The sequence below is a fragment of the Mytilus galloprovincialis genome, chromosome 3 (genome assembly GCF_965363235.1).
Source record: "Mytilus galloprovincialis chromosome 3, xbMytGall1.hap1.1, whole genome shotgun sequence".
NCBI lineage: Eukaryota > Metazoa > Mollusca > Bivalvia > Mytilida > Mytilidae > Mytilus > Mytilus galloprovincialis.
This window is the reverse complement of record NC_134840.1, coordinates 28500469-28527331: the sequence shown is the minus strand read 5'-3', so window position 1 is coordinate 28527331 and position 26863 is coordinate 28500469. Positions and strand designations below refer to the sequence as shown.

Below are 26863 nucleotides of genomic sequence, written 5' to 3'. Positions count from 1 at the left end.
TAATATAACTTCACTATTCGAGTTAGTCACTGGTCAATATTACACTCAGGAGGGCGGAAGACGAAAGTCACCGCTACAGGTACTTGTAACTTTATTTATTCTTTTAGCCATGTTTCAAATGTTTCAATTAATGTAAAGTTATTTTAGTATTCTAAATATATAGAATTCAGTATGGCTTGAAAGCCGCATTTTGGTATGTAAGTTAATGTCAGAATAAGGCTCTGTTGCATGCAAATATTTCAGTCAAATATATTGTTCATATTTATTGGAACACAATTGTAAACTTAGTTTATAATTTGTATACTTTGTATAATAATAAAGTATTTAAACTGGACGACTGTATCAACGCAGAAAATGGCCGTGTACTTATTATAACATGCCCAAAGTATTTATGACCCAGGTTGGTGAAAGTATTGGTGTCCCATTTTTCCTGCAACATTTTGCTAAATATGAACTATAAAAGAAAAGTTTAAATGCATATATTTTAAATTACACAGATCATCTTTACTTTAAATCAAAATGAGGTCAAGGTCATATGAATCCTGCTTCACTGATAAGTACATAATAAAATATATTCTATACTCTAAATATGTATTTTGTAATGAATATGAATCAGATCAAATCATGAAAATCTAACATTGATAAATAAACCATGAAAATGAATCCAGGGTCAGATCAATGCTTTACAGACAAATTTGTACACCTGGTAATCATTCTTTATGCATGTACTGCAAGTGTGCCAATTGTGCAGTTAAATTACATTGATCATATATAACATATAAATTATAAGGATATCAAACTATCATTGCTATATCCTTACAGTTTATTTTGGAAAAGAACCAATACAAAATTTTGACAAAATGTACGGTAGTTCCCTTTTATTTAAGGATTACAAAAGTTAAAATATCTGATTGACTTTCAGATCAGTGGCGGATCCAGAAATTTTCATTAGTGGGGGCCCACTGACTGACCCAAGAGGGGGCCCGCTCCAGTCACGCTTCAGTGATTCCCTATATAAGCAACCAAATTTTTTCCCAAAAAGGGGGGGCCCGGACCCCCTGGGCCCCCCCCTAAATCCGCCTCTGCAGATGATTCTAAGAATTGCATTAAAACTTAACCAATAGAATAAAGCAAGAGTAAATACAAACATCCTTGTCACTTTACTAGATGAAGTGGAAAGGCATAATATACTTTATCAAAATAGATTCTATATGAATACACTGTTTCTACAAAACTGATAAAATGTGGTTTTCGCTTCTTGAATTACAATAAAATATGCAAACAATTATCAAATTTCTACTGTAAGAGGAAATATTTGTCCTCTGCAAAGAAATTCCCACCTCCCATCACAGATTTTAATAAAGACTCCTTTTCAGATAATATAATGTGTTACAGGAAGATGAATAAAGACAGACAGATATTGTAGAACTTTCTATTCCTTCCTTGTAATAAGTTCCTGGTCATTGACTGTGATGAAATATAATATCTAAATGATGTCAATTGTACCAAAGTTCAACTTCATATGATACTGATACTTATCTTTAATATAATAAGAATTTAAGTGTGTCTTAAATCATACTATCATTTTAACTATCTATCCTTTAAATATATAAATTGTAATTTCAAACCATCAAATTACTGATGATAATAGTGAATCAAAATTTACAAATCATTGAACAAGCGAAATATTGTTTCATTATTTAAACTTTCGAATTATTAAATACTCAAAAGATTATTACATGTATTTCTTTCACACTGATTCATTTCAAAAGTTTATAAAGAAATGTACCTGCCTTGTGTTATCAAATGAAAGAACTTTTTTCAATGCTGTGATTAAGATGTGGAATATGTTATAATTTTGATAATTGATTGTAATTTACTGTTATTTTAAAACTGTTTGAAGCCTACAATTTTAATAATTTTAACCGAATAGTTAACATGTCATTAATATTTTTTCTAAAATCTGATGTTCAATAAAGTGCAGCACTGGACAAGTGATTAATTGTATATTTCAAAACAAGATCCAAAGAAAAAGCTGTAACTAAAATACACATGAGACAACAATCCCAAGAAATTACCAATACATGTACTTGAGAACCACCATATGTAATTAATTAAAAGGATAAGAGGAATAATTAAAAAGATCACACAAACATGCCACTCCTCAAGGAGAAAAAACAACAGACGACTACAAACATTAACATACAAAAACTAACAACATATGGTTCAGTCTGACTTGGTACAGACAGCATTGATAATCCATCAGGGAGTTATATCATCAACAGGTAATAAATTAAAATAGATTAAAAGACCAAAGCTTAGAAGTGTAAATCAATCTGCTACTTCTTTGTCTCAATTCTTAGAAGGAGGATAATAGTTTTAAATAACACTGCTAGTTGAGGTGAATACTCATCTAATCATGTCTAATAGATATACAAATGATAAACATTGTAATTTTCCAATCTTATTATAACTATCAATTAATGACAATCACACATATAACCCTAGGCTATCTATTACTAATGGGTTGATTGAATAAGTCTATCATTGTCAATGTTGTAATGTATTAGTCAGTTTAAACCATGAAATTAAATATCCACAAAAATACAAGTTTCCCTTTATCCTCGAAAATTTGTACCCACGAAAAATTCCAAACGAATCCCCAGTATGTAAACATGTCATGATATTCAAGGAGGTTGTTCTTATCTATATTTTGTAAAGATTACAAACTTCTCTATAGGTTTCATTGATCTTTCCAATAAACCTATATTTTGTACTCTCATGGGTTAAACTATAAAAGGAGTTAGCAGCTTACTTAAGCCAGCAAATGAAATAGAAAACTATAACTAAAAAGAATTTGTGTCATTCAGAGTGTTAATTCCACACTATAATGTAGCATGTTAAGAAATAAATTGACCAATATCATTATGAAAATCACCAGTCACTTAATAATACATTTAAAATAATAACCAACAGCTAGATTGTGTCCATAGTACATGGATGCCCCACTCACATGATCATTTTCTATGTTCAGTGGAAAATGAAATTGGTGTTAAAACTCTGAGTTTGCATTAAAATTGAAAAGATCATATCATGGGGAACATCTGTACTAAGTTTCAAGTTGATTGCTACCTTGACCAAAAACTTTAACCTGAAGCGGGACAGAATGACGGACGGGCGAATGAACAGATGGACGCACAGACCAGAAAACATAATGCCCCTCTACTATCGTAGGTGAGGCATAAAAATTTGAAGTTATAGGGTAATAATTTGTCAAAAGTCATCATTTCAGGGCTATAACTCATATAAGAGGTCAAACAATAGGGAAAACAACTGAATGACTGAAGACAATGAAAGACATAAAACTAGTAGAGTTAACATTGAACAGCACACTTCAGTCAAACAGTAGGATTAGCTAATAAATACAAAATTTTGCACTCAAAAAGCTGTATACCTTAAAGTATCATTTGAAGTCTGAATGTTTGTGTTTCTGGGGCTAAATCTGGGCAAGGAATAGATAGATATAAGGAGATGTGGTATGAGTGCCAATGAGACAACTCTCCATCCAAGTAACAATTTATAAAAGTAAACCACTATATGTCAAAGTACGGTCTTCAACACGAAGCCTTGGCTCACACGGAACAGCAAGCTATAAAGGTCCCCAAAAATTGCTAGTTTAAAACATTCAAATGGAAAATAAAAGTTCATATAAAATTCTAAGTTGATAGAGGCATTAATTTTTTAAATCAAAGTGCTGGATAACACATCTGGAAAATTTGCAACTGTATGTATGTATTATTTCAAATAGGTCATGGAGGTTATAGACGTGTATTAATTCAAATATGTATTTAATCACAGTTTTAATTTTTCAAACTAAACCATTGTCTCGCCAGCAATTTCCAAAATTCACTTTTTATGCCCCATTTATGGGCATTATGTTTTCTGGTCTGTGCGTCCGTTCGTCCGTCTGTCCTTCCATCCATTCGTCTGTCCGTCCCATTTAGGTTAAAGTTTTTGGTCGAGGTAGTTTTTGATGAAGTTGAAGTCCAATCCATTTGAAACTTAGTACACACTAGAACACACCCGTGATATCTTGGGTCCGTGACTGAATTAAAGTATATAACTATGCGTAAGCCAGGCCTTATTTTAGTATTGGGATTGTTATCTGATAAAGTCATGCCCATTATAAGATGCATTTTTTTTTGCTTTCAAAATCTTTCTGTTTGAATCCGTTGACCTGGAACTTTTCAATTATTTTAATATTAATTATTTGGAAAACAAAAGGTCCTGGAATGGAGTATTTTTTAACCAACACCATTGTCCTATATTTTATAAATATACAATTGAATTCTTTGATTTGTCGTTTTTACCCCATGACTGCTGACAAATTGGACCATGCTAAATTAAGAGTTTTTACTCCATTTTCACGGTCCACTGATCATAGAAGTGCAGATTGGGCATGCATGTACTATGGACACATTCTTGTTTTATGTATCTATACTTCTAAATCTACAGACAATTTTTATGTTCACCTGATCAATGTATAACCAAAGAAAGCTACAAGTCAAACTAATATATAAGGGTATATATACTTGATAGGGTATACTGAAAATTTCACCCCTTTACATCTAGAATGGTAAAAGTGACGCCAACAAAATTCAAGCTTGACTTGTGTTTTGTGGTTATAAGCATTGCACATAAGTTTCATAAAATTTGGTTCAGGCAATGTAAACTAAAGCAAAAGAACAGAAATCAATTTTGGAATGTATGGACGTACGTACAAATATAGGACGTACATACAGAAAAAACAAGGATAAAACTCAATATGATGGGGGCATAACAATAGTAGTATGACCTCGGGAATAAAAAGTTTATATACACTAGATTCATACAATGTTGATCTGAGGTGCAACACATTTAAGATGCTGTTGTGTAATTACCATTGAGGCAATGACATTTGAGATTTTTGTTTTAAGCCATTTGTTTGATATACTAGTAATCATTGCCTCTGTGTAAGGACGACACGGTGTAATTATAGGTCAATCTTAAAGAATCATACTGCTCCAGGAATAAAGTGTCAGGATAAAAAGTTCTGGATCCACCACTGCATTGTTAAGCACTAAGAAAGTCATTTTGCTGGTACATGGACAAATCTTATTAAATCATTTTAATAATTTCTACAGCACTTGTCTTTAGCTTGATCTCGGTCTTGATACACTGAACTTTATAATATTCTAAGAAGTAGATGATGAATAATTGTCATTATAGCTCACTATGCGGTATGGACTTTGCTCATTGTTGAAGGCCGTACGGTGACCTATAGTTGTTAATATCTGTGTCATTTTGGTCTTTTGTAGATAGTTGTCTCATTGGCAATCATACCACATCTTCTTTTTTATATTAAAACGTTTTTCTGTTGTCAGTTTTATCCACTTGAGCATGCTGAACAAGTGAAGGTCCTTATATCCACATTGGAATGCGAAACAGTTAGTATTTAAACAACAGAATTAAAAGTTTTCAAATGATTTTTGGCATCAAAACTTTCAGATCGATGTCAGTTTGACAAAAACAATGCATTTTTCTATTATAGCCGGTATTTACCTTTACTCGTTTTTGGCGTGAGACATAAGCCATATAATTATCGATTATTTTATATTCTATCACCTGTGTATTGTTAAAATAAATCAAACCATTATCACTTGTCAATTATCCGACAATTTGGTCAAATATCAATTTGTTCTTGCATACCGAACTCTTTCGATACACTCAAACTTTTACTTATTCAATAATAAAAAGTTGTAAATATCGTACATGGTAAAAAAATAGTGCGGGTAAATGTTCATTCATTCATAGCAAGCTATAGCAAACTTTCCAAAAACCTCATTACGACATTAGTAACCATTAGACCAGAACATTGTATTCACATGCACATCTGTGTATTAAGATATAACAATGTACTCATGTATATAGGATGAATGATGTATGAGGAGTTGAGATGACATGGTCTGTTCTCTCAAAGTTTCTAAGTTCAAAGCAGCAAAACTAAATACTTGGGGTATGTGTCCATGGGGCACAGATGATGCCCCTGCTTGAACATAACGTAATAGAGGGACATAACTTAAGAACTGTAAATCTAATCTAATCTAAATTTGGGTAAATGACGACTACCCTGTAGGGTATTGAGCCAAATTATCATTAGTACAAAAATTATTAAATTTAATCTTAATGTTTATTATACATATATAGTGTAAGACAAGAGTGCACACACTGAAATGTCTCGCCTTCTTTACTAATCATTGATATTATGTTGATAGTCCTAAGTATAAAGCTTTATTACAACTGTCACATAAACTTAACATTAACCAAGATAGCTAAACAAAGACCAATGAACCATGAAAATGAGGTCAAGGTCAGATAAACCATGCCAGGCAGACATGTACAGCTAACAAAGCTTCCATACAACAAATATAGTTGACCTATTACTTATAGTTTAAGAAAAATAGACCAAAACACAAAAACTTAACACTGTGCAATGAACCGTGCAATTGAGGTCATGGTCAAATAAACCTGCGGGACTGACATATAGATCATAATATATTTCCATACACCAAATATAGCTGACCTTTGGCATATAAAATTAGATAAAAAGACCAAAACTTAAAAACTTAACTTTGACCACTGAACCATGAAAATGAGGTCAAGGTCAGATGACATCTGCCCGCTAGACATGTACACCTTACAATCATTCCATACAACAAATATAGTAGACCTATTGCATAAAGTATGAGAAAAACAGACCAAAACACAAAAACTTAACCATAACCACTGAACCATGCAAATGAGGTCAAGGTCAGATGACACCTGCCAGTTGGACATGTACACCTTCCAGTCCTTCCATACACCAAATATACTAGCCCTATTGCTTATAGTATCTGAGATATGGACTTGACCACCAAAACTTAACCTTGTTCACTGATCCATGAAATGAGGTCGAGGTCAAGTGAAAACTGTCTGACGGGCATGAGGACCTTGCAAGGTACGCACATACCAAATATAGTTATCCTATTACTTATAATAAGAGAGAATTCAACATTACAAAAATTCTGAACTTTTTTTTCAAGTGGTCACTGAACCATGAAAATGAGGTCAAGGACATTGGACATGTGACTGACGGAAACTTCGTAACATGAGGCATCTATATACAAAGTATGAAGCATCCAGGTCTTTCACCTTCTAAAATATAAACCTTTTAAGAAGTTAGCTAACGCCGCCGCCGTAGCCGCCGCCGTAGCCGCCGCCGCCGCCGCCGCCGGATCACTATCCCTATGTCGAGCTTTCTGCAACAAAAGTTGCAGGCTCGACAAAAAACCATCTTGAGTGGTTGGCCGGGTCATCAGACACATTTTTAAAACTAGATACCCTAATGATGATTTTGGCCAAGTTTGGTCAAATTTGGCCCAGTAGTTTCAGATGAAAAGATTTTTGTAAAAGTTTACCGGACGCCAGACACCAAGTGATGAGAAAAGCTCACTTGGCCCTTTGGGCCAGGTGAGCAAAAAATTGCTTGTAGTTGCAATTTTTTTGCTTGTAGTTGCAATTTTTTTTCTTGTAGTTGCAATTTTTTTTCTTACAAAAAAACACTTACTCGATCTGAGTTTTATGGTAATAAGCTTTGTTTTTAAGTTTCATAACATTTATTTGAGGCAAATTAAACTTAAGTTAGAGACAGAAATGAAAAATTCCGCCATTTTTCCATTCCATTTGATAAGGGGCAAATCTCTAGAACAATAAAAATGATGCCACCAAAATTCAAACTTGATCTGTGTTTTGTGGTTACATTTTAGTAGAGGCAAACTTAAGTTAGAGAAAGGAAACGAAAAATTCAGCAGCTTTTCCACTTAAAGGGGCATTACTCTTGAACGTTAAAAGTGATGCTGCCACAATTCAAACTTGATCCACTGTTTCATGGCAATAAGCATTGTGTATAAGTTTCATAACATTTGGTTGAGGCAAACTAAAGTAAGAGAAGGTAAACCAATTTTGGGAGGTACGTACGGACAAGGGTAAAACTTAATGCCCCCTCTGCTACAGTAGGAGCATAAAAAAAATTCTCCATGAAACTGAATATCTTACCCACATGCACTTCTGCATATAAGGATCTTACCATGTACAAAGTATCATGTAAATGAAAAAAACCTTGTAGGATTTGCAATGACACGATTGGTTTTGAAAAGGGACAAAGTATCATGTAAATGAAATAAACCTTGTAGGAATTGCAATGACACGATTGGTTTTGAAAAGGGACAAATTTTCTAATATTCTGGACAAAATAATCAAAATACATATCATGAACTTTTAATTCTACAAGGTTGAAGATGAATCAAACAATGTATAAAGGAGTTGGAGTCAGACACACAGAGAGACTGCTTCATACATACCCCTAAAAACTTTTATTACAGGGGTTTTAATTATTAAACTTACGATTGGTTGATTGGTCACCCGTACTAAATCTTTAACATTGTAATACTGATGTTTCTCAAAGGCTGCAAACAACTTCTCCATAACAACATCTTTTGAATCTCTCAGTCTTTTTCCTTCATTCTTCAACTTTTGGTTGTGTTCAATCTGTAATATATTAATTTCAATCACATTTTTGTAGGTGAAAACTAAGTTAATTGATAAGAAACAACAGCTCCCTTATTTCATCTTTGAAAGCCCATTTAAACCAATTAAGAGAAAATGCTACAAAAAGTGGTCATTCCTTTTCTTTGATTAACACTGATTAGCCACTGTGATTCTCAGACACTTAGTTATCAAATTTTTATCATCTTCTCACTGAGATTTAATTCTTGCTGGTTTTTATTAAGAATATTTTTAAAGCTAATTTGGGGACAATGCAAGTTTTGTATTGACAGATAACTCTTGTTGTAAAATAATTTTCATATCAGCAATAAAAAAAGTTTTTCATTCAACAAAAACCAATTAATCACTATTTCTAAAATCTGCATGAAATAAACTTACATTAAACTTATGATCGCTGATTGGCTTGTATGCATTAACTACTTCTGAAATCTGAATAACTTCTCTTTTTGGCTTATTCTGTGCCTCCACTTGCAATCTAAAATAAAAGAAAGAAAAACATGGTAAGTTCTAAAAGTCTTTTGGATAACAATAAATAATAACTGCACATCATTGGCAAATTGGCAGCCTTGTAATGTCCATCTTTGTGTAGGTATTGTCCCCTTGTCTCATCGTTGACCTTCTTTCTTTAGCTTAAATACAATGGCAATGCTTCAGCCAATACCTCATTTGAATCTGTCTTTTACATGACACTAACTTTAAAACATGAATCAATACTGGCCTACATCAAGGTTGTTTCTCTTACACTTAATGGTGTCATAATGGTGTTATGATATTTGTTTAGTACTCTTCTGATATAACCAAAAATTTCCATTCCTACATATACTGATAACAATCTTTCTATGCACAAAAATCTTGCTGAACATTAAGTCTGCAAAACTCTTCAAGCCAAAGTTCATATAGTTTATGTTAAAGATCACTTATTATGTGTCCTTTCATATTGCTTTTTAAAATACCTGGATTTAAAAAAAATAATTTATTCTACACAAAAGTTCTGCCTCAGTTTTGTGTTAAAGAGATGATTGTTTTGTAAAATTTAGTGTGCTTGAAGATTGGAATGTTGCTATGTTTTGCTTTGCTTAGTGTTTGGATTTGTTTTGCTCGATGTTTGGATTTGTTTTGTTTCATGTTTGGATTTGTTTTGCTTTATGTTTCGATTTATTTCGTGTAATCACTTTATGTTTCGATTTGGTTTGCTTTATGTTTAGATTTGTTTTGCTTTGTTTAGATTTGTTTTGCTTTGTTTGGATTTGTTTGGATTTGTTTTGCTTTGTGTGTTTGGATTTGTTTTTCTTCATGTTTGGATTTGTTTTGCTGTATGTTTGGATTTGTTTTTCTTTATGTTTCAATTAAGTTTGCTTTATGTTTGGAATTGCTTTTCTTTATTTATGGATTTGTTTTGCTATGCATATTGATTTATTTTGCTTCATGTTTAGATTTGTTTTCCTTTATGTTTGGATTTGCTTTTGCTTTATGTACAGATTTAATTATTCTTTTAAAGGTGATTGCTGAGTAAAAACCAATTATGAATTTTTAAAAATTGCTGCAATGTATTTTTTATCATTCAATTTCTCAAATGGTTTGACAAAGCGCTGATGAAAAAAAAAACTTTATCCCAACACTTAAATAACTGTATGAAATAAAAACAAATAATAGGGTCATTGTTCTTGTTTCCTTTTATACATATTTTAAATTTCTTGAGTACGATGTATTTAAGTTTTCCTGTACTTTAATAAACACCTAATTATAAATTGATTTTCTTTAAACCAAATTTAATGCAAATAGTAAGTTAGCTACTTTGAAAAAGAAATCTAAACAGGTCATTTGTAGTCTTATGTAGATGAAACACGTGTCTGGCATACTAAATTATAATCTTGGTAACTTTGATAACTATTTGATATCCTGGGTGTACTGCACTCAAGTTCATCCTCAATACTGCCTTTTAATTTTCTGTTCTTTTTGTATTCATTTCAATAACCACTTCACAGCCATTTGGTTTCTTATAAGTTACATTTTGTATATACAGCTGCATCACAAACCACATGTCTTATTAAATTTCTAAATACTGTTGAATAACAGACAAACTAAATTATCATAAAAACTAAAAGTAAAGGAAGGAGTAGTACAGAATTGTAGTACAAAATGTATCAGTTCAAACACTTAGAAGTTCAAGGCATATAAATGTTGAAAATATGTCACACAACTATGTTTTGACTTTTGCAAAAAATAAGTTAATGCATATAAACTTTCCATTCAATAATATATTTTTTTTGGAAACTTCATTGTAAAAGTGGCAGTTTTAGCAGTAAAAATGGAGTTCCTATAGGAAATTGCTGTATTATTTACAGAAGTGCAACTTCGAAGCATGCTATCTAGGGGAGACAATTATAATTGACTCACTTGTGAATTTTCAGTATATATTTCATATATAACAACACATAATGCGGAGACATTTAAATCAACTTAGTACCAACAGAAGCAGAATTGGCACCTGCTTATTTGAGTATTTGGTTATATTTTTATAGTGGAGCTTTTTCTGATGATATAAACACAAGTATTATTTTATGTTCATAAACATTTGTTAGTATTTTAACCAAATTAAATTGTAAAACATTATTGTACATTTTAATACTAAAAGAAAACCCAAATTATTGATGACAAAACTATGACCAAACATTGATCTATGGAACAAATAAACAATAGAATAGGGAATGTGTCAAAGAGACAACAACCTGACCAATGAATATACTATAGAATTTGGTTTGTAAAAATCTATCAATAAATGTCTTCAAAATATTTTTTGGAAAAATATGTGTTTTTATATCAAATATATAGCAAAATACTTTTGGCCAAGCACTGTTGGAATTGTTTCCGAATTTTGTGTGTACTATGATAATACTCAAAATAACTCAGAAGAAATATACCTTTTTAACTTGAGGTAGTTGTTATCTGCTATAGGTCGACACTCTGCCCTCTGAATAACTTTTCCCTCAATTCCTAATTTATCTGTAATAAAATGAGAAGATAGTTCAGTTTCTTTATACATTCTGAAAGAAATTGATACAACTTTTGTCTTGTATCTTAAGTCATATCGTAAGACGAGGTAAGATCTTTAAAAATAACAAAATATAATAGACTATCGAGCTAGTTTCAGTGAAAAACATGTTTAAATTAAAACATTTTTCTAAATTATGATAGAATTTTACCTGCAATTTTGAAGTTATCTGTAAGGGTTGTTTCATAAAAACATACATAGTACAAAGAGAACACAAAGTTGAGATTTTCAAGTGCCTTGGAGGCTTCTCTGTGTTCCAATTGTCTGTTTGTATAGAAGAGCCTTTCATTGGTTTAATCATAAAGCTCTGATCAATTTTGAAATTTCAAAATATATGTATTTCAAACTAGAGGCTCTAAAGAGCCTGTGTCGCTCACCTTGGTATATGTGAATATTAAACAAAGGAAGCAGATGGATTCATGACAAAATTGTGTTTAGGTGATGGTGATGTGTTTGTACATCTTACTTTACTGAACATTCTTGCTCCTTACAATTATCTATATCTATAATGATCTTGGCCCAGTAGTTTCAGTGGAAAATGTTAGTAAAAATTTACAAATTTTATGAAAATTGTTAAAAATTGACTATAAAGGACAATAACTCCTTAGGGGGTCAACTGACCATTTTTGTCATGTTTGACTTATCTTTAGGTCTTACTTTGCTGTACATTATTGCTGTTTACAGTTTATCTCTATCTATAATAATATTCAAGATAATAACAAAAAACGTCAAAATTTTCTTAAAATTACCAATTATGGGGCAGCAACCCAACAACCGGTTGTCGGATCCATCTGAAAATTTCAGGGCAGATAGATCTTGACATGATAAACAATTTCACTCTGTCAGATTTGCTCTAAATGCTTTGATTTTTGAGTTATAAGCCAAAAACTGCATTTTACCCCTATGTCCTATATTTAGCCGTGGCAGCCATCTTGGTTGGATGGCCGGGTCACCGGACAAATTTTTTGAACTACATACCCCAAAGATGATTGTGGCCAAGTTTGGATTAATTTAGCCCAGTAGTTTCAGAGGAGAAGATTTTTGTAAAAGATTACTAAGATTTACGAAAAATGGTTAAAAATTGACTATAAAGGGCAATAACTCCTTAAGGGGTCAACTGACCATTTCGGTCATGTTGACTTATTTGTAAATCTTACTTTGCTGAACATTATTGCTGTTTACAGTTTATCTCTATCTATAATAATATTCAAGATAATAACCAAAAACAGCAAAATTTCCATAAAATTACCAATTCAGGGGCAGCAACCCATTAACGGGTTGTCCGATTCATCTGAAAATTTCTGGGCAGATAGATCTTGACCTGATAAACAATTTTACCCCATGTCAGATTTGCTCTTAATGCTTTGGTTTTTGAGTTATAAGCCAAAAACTGCATTTTACCCCTATGTTCTATTTTTAGCCATGGCGGCCATCTTGGTTGGTTGGCGGGGTCACCGGACACATTTTTCAAACTAGATACCCCAATGATGATTGTGGCCAAGTTTGATTAAATTTGGCTTAGTAGTTTCAGAGGAGAAGATTTTTGTAAAAGTTAACGACGACAAACGCAGGACGACGACGGACGCAGGACGACGGACGCCGGACGCAAAGTGATGGGAAAAGCTCACTTGGCCCTTCGGGCCAGGTGAGCTAAAAATGATTGGATTTACATATATCATGCCCCCAAAAATGACCAATTTGCTGAGCTATAGTGTACACGTCTTGTGAGTTGTATAGTTTTTTTTTCACATATTTGTAAATCAGTTGGCTTTCAGTGTAATTTGATTTACGCTTACAAACTAGGTGATCCTTTTACCGGTATATACTTTGTTATTGACACTTACCAACTAAATGATCAGGTTTAGCACCAGAATCTACAAAGAACAAATAAGCAATGTTCATTCATCTAAATCAAGGCAACAGCAATTGTACAGAATTGTATTAAATATATTTTGGGTGGGAAAAGTTGTGTTTTAACACATTTTTATAAACAGTGCTGATTAAACAGGAACAAATCATATGATCTCAATTTTTTTTTAATTTCACCTACTTTTGACATCTGGTCTTTCATTTTACAATGTATTGACTCTGTAACAATTATTACAAATCTCAATCTACATTCAGTCTGAAGAACTAATTATTAATGTAAAAATCCTTAATTGAAATCAATAATTACTTATCACCTAAATTAAAATTTCATTCTTTCAGAATAGTCTATACCAATGATAAATCTAACAATTAATCAAGTTAAGTTCACTATTCTAAAAGTGCAGAGTAGCTAAAATTTTGAAATAATTGATTGTTAGATGGGTAAAGTTGTTTGAAAGATATTTTTCAGGAAACAATCACCAATATGGGAGGACAAAATGGACAAAGGGTGCACATTAAGGACAGAAGGAAGCTGTGTCCCTCTATTCAAAGCTTGTTAGGACACTGGAGTTGATATTTTTGGAAACCTATCCTGTCCAAATATTAAGAACTATAGAATGATAATGCAAGTTGTGGTAAGCGTTCCACCACTTAAAATCAAAAATAAGGGAAACAGGGATGAAAAATTCTGAAATCTTCCCACAATATTATAAGCGTCTCATCACTATTTAATAACCTTAATGGAAATGGGAAATGTCAATGCTAATTATATAAATGCACACCACATATCATTGACCTATATGTACCACTAGCGGTTCACCTTAAACTCATTTAGACACAAACTAATATATGTAGTTATTCAAGTAAAAAGACAGAGGGACCGGGCCAAATTATCAGCTTGGTCTGTAAAAAGCTATTAATTTGGACCAAATAAAAGCCTTGTTTATGGACTACCAACCTGCTGTTATCATTTGTGGGGTCTCAGAGAATACAACCAAGTTCTGATTCCCCAGACCTGTTAATGGACTTCCTACCTGCTGTTATCATTGGTGGGGTCTCAGAGAATACAACCAAGTTCTGATCACCAAGACCTGTTAATATACTTCCTACCTGCTGTTATCATTAGTGGGGTCTCAGAGAATACAACCAAGTTCTGATTCCCCAGACCTGTTAATGGACTACCTACCTGCTGTTATCATTGGTGGGGTCTCAGAGAATACAACCAAGTTCTGATTCCCTAGACCTGTTTATGGACTACCTACCTGCTGTTATCATTAATGGGGTCTCAGAGAATACAACCAAGTTCTGATTCCCCAGGCCTGTTTATGGCCTTCCTACCTGCTGTTACCATTAGTTGAGTCTCAGAGAATACAACCAAGTTCTGATTACTCAGACCTGTTTATGGACTTCCTACCTGTTGTTATCATTGGTGGGGTCTCAGAGAATATAACCAAGTTCTGATTACCCAGACCTGTTTATGGACTTCCTACCTGCTGTTATCATTGGTGGGGTCTCAGAGAATACAACCAAGTTCTGATTCCCCAGACCTGTTAATGGACTTCCTACCTGTTGTTATCATTGGTGGGGTCTCAGAGAATATAACCAAGTTCTGATTACCCAGACCTGTTAATGGACTACCTACCTGCTGTTATCATTGGTGGGGTCTCAGAGAATACAACCAAGTTCTAATTACCAAGACCTGTTTATGGACTTCCTACCTTCTGTTATCATTGGTGGGGTCTCAGAGAATACAACCAAGTTCTGATTCCCCAGGCCTGTTTATGGACTACCTACCTGCTGTTATCATTGGTGGGGTCTCAGAGAATATAACCAAGTTCTGATTACCCAGACCTGTTAATGGACTACCTACCTGCTGTTATCATTGGTGGGGTCTCAGAGAATACAACCAAGTTCTAATTACCAAGACCTGTTTATGGACTTCCTACCTTCTGTTATCATTGGTGGGGTCTCAGAGAATACAACCAAGTTCTGATTCCCCAGGCCTGTTTATGGACTACCTACCTGCTGTTATCATTGGTGGGGTCTCAGAGAATACAACCAAGTTCTGATTACCCAGACCTGTTAATGGACTACCTACCTGCTGTTATCATTGGTGGGGTCTCAGAGAATACAACCAAGTTCTAATTACCAAGACCTGTTTATGGACTTCCTACCTTCTGTTATCATTGGTGGGGTCTCAGAGAATACAACCAAGTTCTGATTCCCCAGGCCTGTTTATGGACTACCTACCTGCTGTTATCATTGGTGGGGTCTCAGAGAATACAACCAAGTTCTAATTACCCAGACCTGTTTATGGACTTCCTACCTTCTGTTATCATTGGTGGGGTCTCAGAGAATACAACCAAGTTCTGATTCCCCAGACCTGTTAATGGACTACCTACCTGCTGTTATCATTGGTGGGGTCTCAGAGAATACAACCAAGTTCTGATTCCCCAGGCCTGTTTATGGACTACCTACCTGCTGTTATCATTGGTGGGGTTTCAGAAAATACAACCAAGTTCTGATTACCAAAACCTGTTAATGGACTTCCTACCTGATGTTATCATTGGTGGGTCTCAGAGAATACAACCAAGTTCTGATTCCCTAGACCTGTTTATGGACTACCAACCTGCTGTTATCATTGGTGGGGTTTCAGAAAATACAACCAAGTTCTGATTACCAAAACCTGTTAATGGACTTCCTACCTGATGTTATCATTGGTGGTGTCTCAGAGAATACAACCAAGTTCTGATTACCCAGACCTGTTAAAACCATTTTATGATCCTTTGGACTTTGTGTAGTATCACCACTCTTAACCAGTTTGTCATTTAATGAGAAAACTACATCTGGCTTCTGGCCTGGAAATCTAATAAAAAGAAGTTCTTACAGTCAAACATACACACATTTTCATCGATGTATCCTAGCAAAATATAAATTTGTATATATGTCCAGGCCAGTGAATGAAAATTTATAAATGGTGAGATGAATTATATCAAGAAAATATGAAGCAGATAAAAATTATTTAACATCTAGTATTAGATATATAAAAATTACCTAATGAAAAACAAGATTGGAAATGCTGAAATTTTCAAGTCTTTAAAATAAAAAAATTACCTTAGGTATTCTATAAACTCAATTTTATCAATGAACCATGAAACAGATATTTACATCTTGTAATCATTCCATACAACAATATTAGTTACACAGTGTGCAATTGTCCTAATACGAGAATTTTTCGGGTCAATAAAATTCATATCGAGTGAGGCGAAGCCAAACCCGATATGAATTTTATTGACCCGAAAAATTCCGTATTAGGACAATTGAACACTGTGTAACGAATATATCCTGATTTTGTTATATCACATATTTTCACATTCAAATTCAATGAGGACAATATCAACCAAATATAGTTTAGATATTTAATCTAAAACTGTGAAAAATTAAAAAATATAAGGACTATTAAGCAACTCAATTTTTTTTATTAGGTCAATGGTACAAGGGAAATAATTCCAATTGACATAATAAATAAGGGAGATAATTCCAATTGACGTAATAAAAAATTGTACTGAAATTTATTAGGACAATATCAGCCAATCAAATTGCGATCAATTACTCTTAATCAGGATAAAAAAAGTTATAATCTATCATGTCTATTGCTCAAGTCATTTGAGAAAAAGACCGAACAGTTACACAAAAATGTAATGATGAAAATTAGGTCAAGTTCAGATGTGAAGACTGACAGACAAACATGTACAACTTATAATCATACCATAAAGTACAAAATGTACTTATCAGTTTCTTAAAGCATGAAATTGAAGGACAATTAATTAACAGGAAATATTGTAACCTTAGAACAAAAGACATATGTACATGTATACTATAGAAGATACATGTATGAAGTTTCCAGGTCTTCTTGATTTTGAAATAAAGCTTGTCTATATGTTATATGTTAGGGAGGGATAAATCCTACTTTGTAAAGGATCACTCTGATTCAAACAAAAAATTCTCTGAAACTGATATTATCAAGATGCTTGATTTCTTGATTGACAACATATTGTTACGTTCGGAGGACGTGTTTTTCAACAGACTGTCGGCACTCCAATGGGAACAAACTGTGCCCCTCTACTTGCAGACTTGTTTCTTTAATATTATGAGGCTGACTTCATGCAGGAACTTCTTAGGAAGAAAGACAAGAAGTTAGCAATATCCTTTAACTCTACTTTCCGCTATATAGATGATGTTCTTTCACTAAATAATTCAAAATTTGGTGACTATGTGGAACGCATCTATCCCATCGAACTAGAGATAAAGGATACTACAGATACAGTTAAGTCAGCCTCATATCTTGACTTACATCTAGAAATTGACAATGAGGGTTGGTTTAAAACAAAACTTTACGACAAAAGAGATGATTTCAGCTTTCTAATTGTGAACTTTCCATTTCTAAGTAGCAACATTCCAGCAGCACCTGAATACGGGGTATATATCTCCCAATTGATACGATATTCCCGTGCTTGCATTTCCTATCATGATTTTCTTGATAGAGGGTTGCTGCTCACAAGGAAGCTATTAAACCAAGAGTTCCAAATGGAGAAGTTGAAATCATCCCTTCGTAAATTTTACAGACACCATCACGATTGGTTGACCGTTATGGAATAACCGTTTCACAAATGATATTGGATATGTTCCTTACGTTGTAACTACAATCCCCTTCCCTTTCATGAATGTGACCTACGGAATTAGACTATTTACCGGATTTGTTATCACATAAGCAACAGGACGGGTGCCACATGTGGAGCAGGATCTGCTTACCCTTCCGGAGCACCTGAGATCACCCCTAGTTTTTGGTGGGGTTCGTGTTGTTTATTCTTTAGTTTTCTATGTTGTGTCATGTGTATTTTTGTTTGTCTGTTTGTTTTTTTCATTTTTAGCCATGGCGTTGTCAGTTTATTTTAGATTTCTGAGTTTGACTGTCCCTTTGGTATCATCTTTCGTCCCTCTTTTATACATGTAGTTGGTTGCAGTAGTTTTCTTAAGCTGTTTATTGATGATTGAAAATATGTACAGATTCTAAATAACAATTATAACAAAAGGAAAATGAACAGAAGTAAACCAAATGTCCATGACTCTTTGTTCAGAAACATCAAATAAAAACATTTGCAAAGGTATGAGAAACAGAATGAGAAAAATTTAAAGAAGAATAATGCATCTACCCTGCAAATTAAGGTCTTACTTTGATCTTGTGATTTTGAGCTTTCCAACTTCTCCACCATCGGCATGACTCCACTTTTCTGACAAATACTTTGGTACCTAAAATAGTAAAAAAAATTACCATTTAGATCATACATGTATACTATATATATTTCATATTTTATGCTATCATGTATGCATTTTACCACATTTCTTATCATGCTTAGTTAACCTTTTTCATATGCTTTTAACTTGAATACCTAACTTTTCATGCTTATAACCTGCTTATTATTTAATACTACCATACTAAAAGTGCATTATTTTGTGTTATGTAACTTATTGCATGTATTGTATAATAAAATTGTTGTGTTGTATTTCGGTTAAAAGATCAATAGAGCTCATGTTATGTTTTCTGTTAGTCTACTGTGCTGACTTTCAAAAAAGCTTATTTTTATATTTATTTGTCGTTCTGTACTATTTTGACTGACTTCACTACAAATGTATAACAGAGGTACTAGTTTGATGATGCTGAGAAGTGTTTGGGATCAGATGGTGTTTGAAATTTAATAGCTAACAAGACATTAAAAAAATTATGATGATTTCTGATTGCTTAACTGCTCATTGAAAAAAAATAATTGCCACCAGTAGTTAAGCAACCAACAAACATCATTTAAACAAGAAGCTGTTGAGAGAAATTGAGCAAGTATTGACACAACATTTAAGCTTAAAACAGCTCTGATTTTGGGTTGTGAATTTGTGATTGAATATTTGATACAGCATAGGTTTGTGACACATAATGAATGTGGTAAAAAAACTGAAAAAATGAAAATGAACATTTACCTATTAATATAATGGTCCAATATCCAAAATCTAAGTACATTGACATGATTGTTAGAATCAGCATATCAAAGAACCCCAAAATTTAATTTTTGATGAAATACTTGAATGAATTAAACTATTTCTGTTCAAAGGGAAATAGGAAATAACTCAAACACAATAATAAATACATGAACCAATAATGTTAACCTAAAATTAGATATGATTTAAAGTCATAAGAAACCTCAATTCAAAAAAAATAATGCATACGTTTTTTTATAACTCAATGGATAGTTTTCATTATAAAACTTATGTACATATAATTTTTTCTGAAGATAATTCTTTAATTTAATCATATTTAGAAGAAGTTTACTTTATTTTAATTGCTTCCTTCCAGGAAGCAATTCCCCCCGACATATTTTTCGTATGCAAAGTAACCTCAGTGTGACCCATCTCGTAAAAACCCGGTGATCACAATACGCATGGATGTCCTTAAAATAAACTATTATCTGAATTTACATGTTAAACACGCCCTCAATTTCCATTCTTTTTTGTTGATTTTTTGTCGATTGTTGACAAACAGGTGACAATCGTTAAACTTCGGCTTCAAAACACTAACTTTAATAAATACCATATTTTCACAACAACACTGACCGATTAAAAAAAAAATTAAAGATTACACAAAATTTGTACGAAAAAAATGATAAATTCATGCACAGAAGACTAAGTTTATGATGTTTGTATGCATTGGTTCAAGAATTGGAAGAACATTATTTTTCACCAGTCACTCGTTTCTTATGACTTTAATCACAAACAAAATAGTTTTCTAAAATTCAAAAAATTTTTATTTTTTGTTCAATGGGCAATAACTCAATCACATAATAAGTGACAATATCTGAATTTGAAAAAATTTCATCAAAGTATTTTTATGTGAATGAACAGACACTGTTTGGCCCCACCTGCCCAACATACATCCTTCATTCTAAAATTGAAAATATCATTAAAATTAATATTAATTTAAAAAAAGTGTCACCTGTATTGGTGGTTGTACATGTACATCCACTTTTATTGGACCACACATCAAGTTAATTGAACCTTTATTGTTATTTGTTTGAGAGCAGCCAAAATGTAATTGTAAAACATTTGGACGCAGATTCCTCACAGAAATAATACACCTTATTGCTATTTAGAAATCTGTCCCACTTGACCCGAGAATCTGTCCAAATGAACTTTTGACATCATCCAACAATTACATGTACTTTCCATGCATTGCGGCTTCAGATACTTTGTAAAATTTTCTATTATGACGTCAAAATTTTATGAGAACTTTGTGATATCCAGTAATGGCTGAAAAATAGTGATAAGGTGATTGCTGGCAAACACTAAAATAATAAATTACATTTCACTAGATAAATTATGTTCTGACTACGTTTATCCTTATGTCAAAAGTTCAAGTGGGACAGACTGCTCTTCTTCTTCTTCTTCTTCTCCAAATTCTCCAGAGAATTGATACTCTAAATTTAAAATCGATGGTGATCTCTTATCTAGCAGAATAAAACTTTAATATCTATAAATTTGAGCATTTTTATACAGATTAGACATAATATCAATTTTTGATTTTTTGGCGAAGTTTCCCTTTAACATTAATGTAGACAAACTATTATAATCAGGTTTCCCTATTAAGCAACTTTTTATGTTTAATGGATATTGATATCTTTTATCATGTTTATTGAGAAAGATTAATCAGAAAATAAAAACCAACAAATGCATATGATCTTATTATAGATGTATTAAAATATCTGTAAAAAATGGGATGGCATACATGAAAATGCTGAATTTATGTAACAGCCACTATGTTCCGTCAGTTACTTTGTTTCGGTGGAACTTTTCAACTAGTTTTTTTGTTCCGATGGAACTTTCCAACTAGTTGTTTCATTCCGAGTGCAGTCGAAAAGTTCCAGAAAAAAGTAGCTAGTTGAAAAGTTGAAAGTTGTAAAAAGAGGGGGAAGAATGAGTATCAGTATAAATTAGACCAAATCATTAATTTACAAGAATACCCAATGCACTGAAAGGGGGTTTCCTTGGGGACAAATGTGAAACTAGAGGCTCTCAAGAGCCTGTATCGCTCACCTGATTCTACTTGGGTTTTTGAAATCATGTAAAAAAAAAGATAAAATTTGGCTACAAAGTTACAAAACTTGGTCAGCACCTCATAAGGAACATTCATGCTATGTAGGGTTTCATTCCATTCAGTGGTTCTCTAAAAGAATACTTTTGTATGCATTTCCCCTAGGGTCCTATGTTAAACTAAACCCCCTGGTCAGCACCTCATAAGGAACATTCATGCCATGTTTGGTTTCATTCCATTCAGTGGTTCAGTAAAAGAAGTCATTTGTATGTACTTCCCATAGGGTCCTATGTTAAACCAAGTCCAATGCCATCTTGGATGATGGATCGGCTACAAAGTAACAATTGGTCAGCACTTCATAAGGAACATTCATGCCATGTTTGGTTTCATTCCATTCAACAGTTCTCTAAAAGAAGTCATTTGTATGCATTTCCCATAGGGTCCTATGTTAAACTAAGTCCACCACTGGCGGCCATCTTGGATGATGGATCGGCTACAAAGTAACAACACTTGGTCAGCACCTCATAAGGAACATTCATGCCATGTTTGGTTTCATTCCATTCAACAGTTCTCTAAAAGAAGTCATTTGTATGCATTTCCCATAGGGTCCTATGTTAAACTAGGTCCACCACTGGCGGCTATCTTGGATAATGGATCGGCTACAAAGTAACAACACTTGGTCAGCACCTCATAAGGAACATTCATGCCATGTTTGGTTTCATTCCATTCAACAGTTCTCTAAAAGAAGTCATTTGTATGCATTTCCCATAGGTTCCTATGTTAAACTAAGTCCCCTGCTGGCTGCCATCTTGGATAATGGATCAGCTACAAAGTAACAACTCTTGGTCAGTACCTCATAAGGAACACTCATGCCATGTTTGGTTTCATTCCATTTAGTGGTTCTCTAAAAGAAGTCATTTGTATGCATTTCTAATAGGGTCCAATGTTAAACTAAGTTCCCCGTTGGCGGCCATCTTGGATAATGGATCGGCTACAAAATAACAACACTTGGTCAGCACCTCATAAGGAACATTCATGCCATGCTTGGTTTCATTCCATTCAGTGGTTCTCTAGAAGAAGTTCAAAATGTAAAATGTTAACGACGAAGACGACGGTTGACAACAACGGACGATGATGACAGACGCCAAGTGATGAGAAAAGCTCACTTGACCCTTAGGGCCAGGTGAGCTAAACAGGGGCATGGAACTTTATTTTTGGGGAAATAATGAAATGTATTTAAATTTTGATGTAGTGAGGGGGAAGAACAAACTCCCCCAGCAACATTTAAGTTGTATTTCATAGCTCACATAAAACGACCACATAAAACGGAATAAGTTGCATTAACATGCAAATTTAGTATTCATAGTACCCTCAAGAGAGGGAAGAACACCCCCCTTCCTCATGTGGGTCTTTGCATCAATTCTCCAAATGGAACTTTGTGACTGGTTGATAAGTTCCGTTGGAACCTTTGGGCTAGTTTGTTAGTTCCGGTTTTGACTTATTTGCCAAAGAGGAACTTTGTGGCTAGTTTATAAGTTCCTTTTGACTTTTGCAATCAGTATCTTGGTTTCCCTTTAAAAGTTTCAAATATAATATGTTGCGCTTTTACTTTGCCTCAATTCTCCAAATGGAACTTTCTGCCTGGTTGATATGTTCCGTTGGAACTTTTCAACTAGTCACTTTGTTCCAGTGGAACTTCTAAAGCAGAGGAAGAACAAAGTAACTAGTTAATAAGTTCCTCTGGAACTTATCGGCTAGTTAGTTCTTTCAGCCTGGAACTTTCCAACATCGGAACAAAAGAGCATTTATATTGTAATAATTTGCTTGAATTTATTAAAATTAATAATAACTCAGATAATAAACTTAAGCTTTTATTTCATGTTCTTTTATCTCAATTGAATTAAGAAAATATATATAAATATGAAAAAATCATTAGCAATTATTTATATAATTAACAATTGTTTGAATAATATGAGTTAATTACAATAATCTTTTGTTTATTTGTACAAGTATAGTAATTATTTTTAACTGTTTGTTAATTGATTTCACAATAATCCTCTATAATCTTTTTGTGTTCATTTTAGGTAGCACTACAGTCAGAATTTTATGACTCCAATCAACAGTCTTTAAAGATTAATTTCTCCAAAACTACTCAATGGATTTTTAAAATCTTTAACTCATTTTAAAGCTGAAATATAATGCTTTCTTAATCTATATATAAATTTATTTTTGGTTTGATTAATCTCAAAATATAGCTCATTAATTGCCAAAAAAGTGGTCTTCCAACTTGGATGAAAATGACACAGTCATGTCAAATGGTAGTAAAAATTGGTTTCCATCCCTTTAATGAACCATATATACAATCTCCAAAACTGTGTCTTAGATTTTTGATATATGCCTTCAGTAAGAAGATATATTGATTTAACTGCTGGGTGCCAAACCTCATTTCATCTTTCATCTTTGGAGACCTATAAATTCAATAGAAACAAACTATCCAAAAACTTGGACACGGTATTGTAGAAAATACACCCTTCAATCATATATATCAAAGTCAAGCCAAAGGGGGTATCCATAAAGTTTCTATTTTCATTTTTCCTTACATTTTTCATGAAAAATTGTTCTGAGAAATGACCTAAAAACTGAATTTCCCCCTTAGAACCCTTTAAAGTCAATATAAATACAAACATTCCATTGCGAACACCCCAGGAGTGTTCTGATACCATTACTATATCAATAGAACCACACATTTTGTGTCTTTGATGCTCTAATGATGTAAATTTTGCATTATATGTGAACTGTCCAACAGTTAACTTGGCATTTGGCGGGAGTTTGACGTCACAGATTTGACCAACATCTGTAATGTAGTAATTAAATATAGACAAAGCTCCTCCTCTTTCAAGACAGTCTAAGATAAGAGAATAACATGATTGACCAACTGCATATAATCAATGTTTTACATCATTATTCTCTCTATATATAAAGAATGATTTTCATTAGAATTTTTAAAAAGAAATAAACTATGTCTGAAATTAGCTAGAACATTAAAAGTGTGCATCAAAAACATGTTCATTGACCTATAATGGTTTACTTTTATAAATTGTTATTTGGATGGAGAGTTGTCTCATTGGCACTCACACCACATCTTCCTATATCTATCATAAAAAGATCAAGACCACCCTCTTCTTAAAAATACACTTTCCCACATGACTTTTTAATTTAATGGAACTGAAAAATTACAAATAAACTAAAAATTAGTTAAAACGCATAAAACTGTATTTAAATGAAGAAGACCAAAGAGAAGAAATTTATACAGGCAGTCAGAGGCTTTCAAAAATACTTTCCCACTCTTTTCTATAGTCATGATTTGTTTTTCATTTTTGGTATATTTTTTCCCTTTAGATGTTTTCTGTTTTTCTGTTCACTTCCATGTTATATAAATATTTTTTGTTGCAAAACAATGAGATAAGACTAGGATATTTATCTGGTGGTCAAGGAGTAACAGCTGGACACTGGTATCAACAGATGATTGACATATTAGCCCCTCCCTAATGCCTATATATTTAGATTAATTACCATGTGCTTTTATTTACATAATTTCATTACCAATTTACTCCCTGTTGTGATATGATAATGACTTTGGGATTTTTACAAACTGTGCAGAATAATACTTACTTCAAAATTATGTGATAAAAAAAATATCTTCAAAAAATCATTGTTAGACTGTAGTGCTACCTTAATCTCCCTTTGAACTTAATTCAAAATCTAATTTTGCTTTAAATGAATTTTTCATTATACATCTTAAAGTAAAGTCAACAATACAACTACAATACTGGTATATCAGTAATGAACCAGTATGCTGTCCCATACTGAACCTACTGACCTTGTTTGTTTACATTCAAATTCCAATGGCGTCAAAATCATGTGATGTAAAATTGTTCTACCCAATCAAATTGCTTTATTGTCAATTATGTGATTTTTCAGTCTACGGCAATTACATTATTTGTTTGTGGGATATTGCTTTAAAATAGTTTACAATGATTTTGGGTTTTATTCAACAGGAAACCTCATTTTATGCCATCCTTTTCGACATCAATGGAATTTTGTATGGATATTTACCTACAGTGATGATGGTCAGAATATCGATCTTTTTATAATGTATCTTTTTTTTTTTCTATAAAAATAAATGTAAATTGATTTTTATTAACCTACTCTATATTCCTGCACAAAATTATGGCAGGGACATCGTTTTTTCATATAGTTTTCTTTTCATTTTGGTTGGGCTTTTTTCACTGGAAAGTCGCGAAAGACGTAAGGAGCTTGTCATTTTGAAATACATAAAAATACGATTTGCTTGACCTGTATTGCCGGCCACAAGATTGATGACGCTGAATGGAATGTACACAAAGCAATGGAGGCCGGAAATGGGATTTTGTGAAGTTCTAGAATGTTTTTAGACATTCAGAAGTGGGGATTGAAACGGTCATTAGAAAATTGGCATTTTTGAGCAATACTTGAGAAAAAAAATTAAAACTTACCTTTAGACATGTTTTTTTATTCAAAAGAGTAGAAAAAACGTATTCTGTGCTTATTTTCTATGCTGAAAGTAGCGTAGTGGCGTCAATGCGTAGTTTCCCTGTGTGTTAAGTTCAAACACAAATACCAAACGAACTAACAAGATGACTGATTTAGACTAGTAATGGCAGTATTGCGATAACCAACTACAGGAGATCCAATTCCATTGAATAATTGTTCGCGGGAAATATGTCTTGTTGTATGATCATTTGATTTGTACTGTAGTCTACAGGAAATTTTACAACAGTGGCAGGTGGTGCAACAAAGTAAACAGGCAAACAATAAAAATATTTTCTCTGACAGAAGGGACTACATGTATCATGACTATGCTTTCACTGCTGTGTGTCACAAATAAGTGATGTAACAAGTGAGTTTACCTTAACCAACCATACACCCCTTCCTGCAGCATTAAGATCTACATCTCTTGGAGTATGAGCCTTCTCAAACTCTAGGGGCATAGACATAATTTACAGCTGAAATTTTAGTTCTTTAACGTGAAGGTACAAAAATTACATGTTGTGAATAAAAGCTAAATTGTACGGAAATTTCGACATCAAATCTGTCTTTCATTACAGTTTTCTAGTGGGGAATTA

At 33.0% G+C, this 26863-nt stretch overlaps 1 protein-coding gene across 3 annotated transcripts in view; it reads right to left on the bottom strand.

Moving 5' to 3' along the window:
- LOC143067621 (general transcription factor IIF subunit 2-like) overlaps nt 1–26805 on the bottom strand; it is a 36632-nt gene extending 9827 nt beyond the window's left edge. The window contains exons 1-8 of one of the 3 annotated variants that reach the window (XM_076241000.1): nt 26648–26805; nt 18798–18874; nt 16327–16430; nt 15587–15643; nt 13540–13569; nt 11565–11646; nt 9022–9118; nt 8482–8625 (exon numbers count right to left, since the gene is read on the bottom strand). In XM_076241000.1, coding sequence (XP_076097115.1) covers nt 8482–8625; nt 9022–9118; nt 11565–11646; nt 13540–13569; nt 15587–15643; nt 16327–16430; nt 18798–18874; nt 26648–26734 — 678 coding nt within the window. In that variant the 5' untranslated portion in view covers nt 26735–26805. Of the gene's footprint in view, nt 1–8481; nt 8626–9021; nt 9119–11564; nt 11647–13539; nt 13570–14522; nt 14580–15054; nt 15112–15586; nt 15644–16326; nt 16431–18797; nt 18875–26647 lie in introns of all 3 variants that reach the window. The other 2 variants (XM_076241001.1, XM_076241002.1) reach the window with 2 other exon arrangements.
- Nucleotides 26806–26863: the final 58 nt, after the last annotated feature.